Source organism: Geospiza fortis, unplaced genomic scaffold, assembly GCF_000277835.1.
Source record: "Geospiza fortis unplaced genomic scaffold, GeoFor_1.0 scaffold261, whole genome shotgun sequence".
Lineage (NCBI taxonomy): Eukaryota > Metazoa > Chordata > Aves > Passeriformes > Thraupidae > Geospiza > Geospiza fortis.
The window spans coordinates 371489-373854 of record NW_005054578.1 but is presented as its reverse complement, the minus strand read 5'-3'; the positions used below and the strand labels follow the sequence as shown (position 1 = coordinate 373854).

The 2366-nt window shown below is 49.8% G+C and overlaps 1 protein-coding gene across 1 annotated transcript in view; it reads right to left on the bottom strand.

Moving 5' to 3' along the window:
• The window catches only part of PGS1 (phosphatidylglycerophosphate synthase 1), a 13563-nt gene that overhangs the window by 10446 nt on the left and 751 nt on the right, over positions 1-2366 (bottom strand). The window contains exons 2-5 of the mRNA XM_031064287.1: positions 2111-2193; positions 1569-2008; positions 1149-1226; positions 160-259 (exon numbers count right to left, since the gene is read on the bottom strand). Coding sequence (XP_030920147.1) covers positions 160-259; positions 1149-1226; positions 1569-2008; positions 2111-2193 — 701 coding nt within the window. The remainder of the gene's footprint in view (positions 1-159; positions 260-1148; positions 1227-1568; positions 2009-2110; positions 2194-2366) is intronic.

Sequence of the window (2366 nt, the reverse complement as noted above, 5' to 3'; positions counted from 1 at the left end):
TGAAATATGCACTTCTGGAACACAAACAGCCAATCCTGAAATGTGCATGCTTTAAGCAAGTAGGTCCAACTGGCCAAGATACCCACTCTGAAAAGAACTGTCTCTCCAGCCTAACAGTAAAATCAGTCTCTGACAAAAGCAATGAGCAGTAATTCCTACCCCGGGAACCCCTGGTGTAGTCGAGGAGAATGGAAACTCTGAGGTCGGGTGAGCCTTTTGCTTGCAGTGATTTCTCCAGTGTTTCTTCTAAGCAATACACCTGCAGAGAGAGATCTCTCCTCATTACAAAAGCAAATACACTTTCCAAGGGAAGTGCTCAGCAGCAGGAGACCGTGGCCAAGACAGCTCCCACACCCTGGTACGAGCCTCTCTTCCTTGTGCCAAGCACAGCCACTTCAGCCTCTGCATCTGCCAGCCTGGCAGCCTCCATCAGCCTAAAGCCACAGATCAAAGGGCCTCAGTTTTACATGTCCACATTCTTCAGGTCTCACAAGAGCAATTAATGTTCACTGAAGAAGTCCCAATATCATTCCCAAATCAAAGACTCGCATCACCAAAGACAAACATTGGTAGGAATTCACTGCAGTTTTATTCTTGAATTACAAGGTTGTTTGTCACATGCAAATTCAAATCCTGTGTGCAAGCCCAGACAAAGTTGGGCATAAATCCTATGCAGGCTCCATCCACCTTTACCCGGCCAGGGCATTTGCTTCCTAATATCAGAACCTGGCCAAGGCCAGGCTTCTTCCTCAAGCCCTTGGGCAAAAATGCTTTTGTTTCCAGAGGAAAGAACAAAAAAAGGCAAATACCATGAAGCACAGCTGATCTCAGTCTCAAATGCAGAAAACCAACCCTTCATCTGTGTCCTGCACCTGGAGCACCAAGCACAGCACTACACACCTACAGCTCGAATCCTGTTCAAGAAAAATGCCAGGGAAAAATAGATTCCCATTATCTGAGTTTTACAAAGCCCCCCCTGAGCACTCTGAACACCAGGCCAGTCCCTTCTGACAAGTCCAGGCTAACTGTCTCCTGAAGAAGTGCAGCAGTTCCCTGGCTCTATACCAGACCTCAATCAGAAGCGTGCCTCCCTTACACATCCCTCCCCTGCATTCCCCTCCTGGCCTTCCCCACCCTTCCACACTCACCAGCTCCTGCTCAAGAAGTCCAGTTCCCAGGTACAGTGAGGCCATCACCACCCTCTGCTTGGCTGCTTTGATCTGCACCTGGGAGCAGCAAAACACAAGTTCCATATCACACAGGGTGTCTGGGCCTCAGGAGCCATCAGCCAGACCTGGCAGTGCTGCATCCCTGGGAGGATGCCCTCAGCCACATCTCTGCTCTCAGGGAGGAACAGTAACTCATGGACAGTGGTGACATAAAACACACGGAGCTCTGCGGGGCCACAGCAGCACCACTGCTGCCTCTAAAATTCAAGGAAGAAACTAGTGCTTTCTGGGCACACTCCCTGCAGCTAAACCCACTCCATATGAGAGCAGTTACCAGGCAGCAGCTGCAAAACTCGGATTGTATCAAACCATTCCCACAAGTTGCAGCCCACACCTTACCTTGAGGAGTTCATAGAATTCCGCCGGGGATGAAAGCACCTTGACATGCGAGCTGGAGATCCCAAACTCCGGGACCAGATTCCTGATCCACTGGAACCTGTGTGCTCCTTCTGGACAGAGGGAACACGGTGGGGTTGTGATCACTGGAACAGGAGGGCTGAGTAGTGGGGCTAGAAGGAGCCATGATGATCTGTGCAAAGAAAGATGGAGAAATCGTTTGTAGTGAAACTTTTGCTTCCAAGCAGGTAAAGGAAGAGTTGCAGCCAGGACCAATACATGGCAACGATCCACAATGGCATGAGTGCCTTTCCCTTTCCATAATCTGATCTGGATCACCAAAGCCAAATGTAGAAACAGAGAGACATAGGCAAAATGTGGGAGAACAGATCTGAACATCACCAGCTCCTCCCCTGAGCTGGCATGGAGATGAGGGGAAACAACTACATCAGGACAACATGGGAGGGGAAGGAGGCTGGGAGCTGCAGAAAATGAGAGTGGGGATGTTCAGGTGTCTGGCAGTGCTGCACTGGTACCACCTGTACCTGTAACCAGACGCTTCTGAATTATCCCCATCACACACACATCAGCCAACACTCCGTTCATGTCAGCTTCGTTCTCAGCTGGGCTGAAGTTCACGTTTCGGGTTTAAAGATCAGGCTGCTTTAAAGAGAAAAATGCCTCCATCCCTCAACCTTATCCAAAAATAGATCTACAGCACACAAGGTGATCAAGTGCAAGCCCCAGTAAAGGCAGAGCAATGACACCCTGAGAATGACCTGCAAAAGGAGCGGCTATGTC